General features: G+C 48.9%; 1 protein-coding gene across 1 annotated transcript in view; it reads right to left on the bottom strand.

Annotated features, from left to right (window-relative positions):
- Positions 1 to 1,743, bottom strand: part of naprt (nicotinate phosphoribosyltransferase) — a 113,899-nt gene that overhangs the window by 8,041 nt on the left and 104,115 nt on the right. Inside the window, exon 8 of the mRNA XM_048618151.1 lies at positions 421 to 586. Within this exon, the coding sequence (XP_048474108.1) occupies positions 421 to 586 (166 nt within the window). The remainder of the gene's footprint in view (positions 1 to 420; positions 587 to 1,743) is intronic.

Below are 1,743 nucleotides of genomic sequence, written 5' to 3'. Positions count from 1 at the left end.
GACCCTCCGACAGTACGGCGCTCCCTCAGCACTGATCCTCCGACAGTGCGGTGCTCCCTCAGTACTGACCCTCCGACAGTGCGGCGCTCCCTCAGCACTGATCCTCCGACAGTGCGGCACTCCCTCAGCACTGACCCTCCAACAGTGCGGCGCTCCCTCACCACTGACCCTCCGACAGTGCGGCGCTCCCTCAGTACTGACCCTCCGACAGTGCGGCGCTCCCTCACCACTGACTCTCCGACAGTGCGGTGCTCCCTCAGTACTGACTCTCTGACAGTGCAGCGCTTCCTTAGCACTGAAATTTGAAGGTTCTGCCTTGGAGTTAGCTTTGTACCACACAACCACAGACCTAAAGGTGAGAATGCTCCACATGCACTCACACTTACACCTTGACACACACACACACACACCACCACATACTCACACTCGTCCCTCCACACCCAGACCCACTCCGTTACCTTTGGAAAGACAACTGATCCCTCAGGTACAGCCCGCAGTGTAACTGCTGAAGTGTCGATGTCCCGCAGGTAATCGTAAAAACCAGGCTCTGTTGTTGGGGGCAGCACCTTCCGCAGGAAGTTGACGTCTGAGACAAAGAGCAGAAATGCACCATTACCAGGACGAGGAACGTGTTGCAGGATCCTCCCTTCTTCCAAATTTCAGGACCCATACAGAAGTGCCAAATTTCAGACAATCACAACGTTCATACCACAGGAGGAACGGTGCTGATTGATTGGAAAGTCATTTCTGGCTGAGGTATTGCCATGGTGAAGGTAAGGAAGACCTACAGGCTCCAGGATAATTCACCAAAAGACACAAGGCCTGGTCATTCCCTGACAACAATGTCGAGAGAATGACTCCCTCTCTCTGAGTGGACGTCACTTTGAGGAGTTACTTTGGAATTATTTCCGTTGAATTTCCTGTGAATGGTATCGGAGGCCGAAGGCAGCAAAGTCAAAGTGTGATCTGAGTGAAGAATTGAAATCACAGACAATCTGAAGTTTGTGTTCTGAGCTGAAGCAGTGTGTAAGGAGCTCACTCAATCTCCCTGTCATGTTCCAATTGATGTAGCGGTGCCGGTGTTGGACTGGGGTGGACAAGGTCAGAAGTCACACAGCACCAGGTTATACTCCAACAGGTTTATTTGAAATCACAAGTTTTCAGAGTGCTGTCTCTTCATCAGGTGCAGTGGTAGAGCAGAGCACACAGAAACAGAATTTATGGGCAGAGAGATCAAAAGATCATACAACTGGTGTGAGTGGAGTGTTGAATACTATGTCTCTGCAAGTGACCAAGAGTGTAAACTGCTGAATAACAAGTGAAGGATGATCTATAATCTGAATAAATGAGGCAGAGAGATAATTACAAAATATTAAAAATAAGGTGGTACTAGAGACAAACTAAATGACTGGAATAACATGACACTTTACTCACACTGTCTGACACTCTTGGTCACCTGTAGAGACATGTTATTCGACACGCCACTCACACCATTTGTATGATCTTTGATCTCTCTGCCTATAAATTCTATGTCTGTGTGCTTTCCTCTCACTTCACCTGACGAAGGGGCTACGCTCCGAAAGCTTGTGATTTCAAATAAACCGCTGGGCCATAACCTGGTGTCTTGTGCTTTCTGACCTTGTGCACATCATCACTAGTCTCAGGAAGAGAATATCAAAGAGGAATGATCCTTGAGTTGAAGCCCTTTGTCACATCCATCTTGTGCGGGGGTGGGGGTGGGCA

The sequence above is a fragment of the Rhincodon typus genome, chromosome 2 (genome assembly GCF_021869965.1).
Source record: "Rhincodon typus isolate 14 chromosome 2, sRhiTyp1.1, whole genome shotgun sequence".
Taxonomy (NCBI): Eukaryota; Metazoa; Chordata; class Chondrichthyes; order Orectolobiformes; family Rhincodontidae; genus Rhincodon; species Rhincodon typus.
Note: the sequence above shows the minus strand (reverse complement) of the source record. Positions and strands in the feature narration are given on the sequence as shown.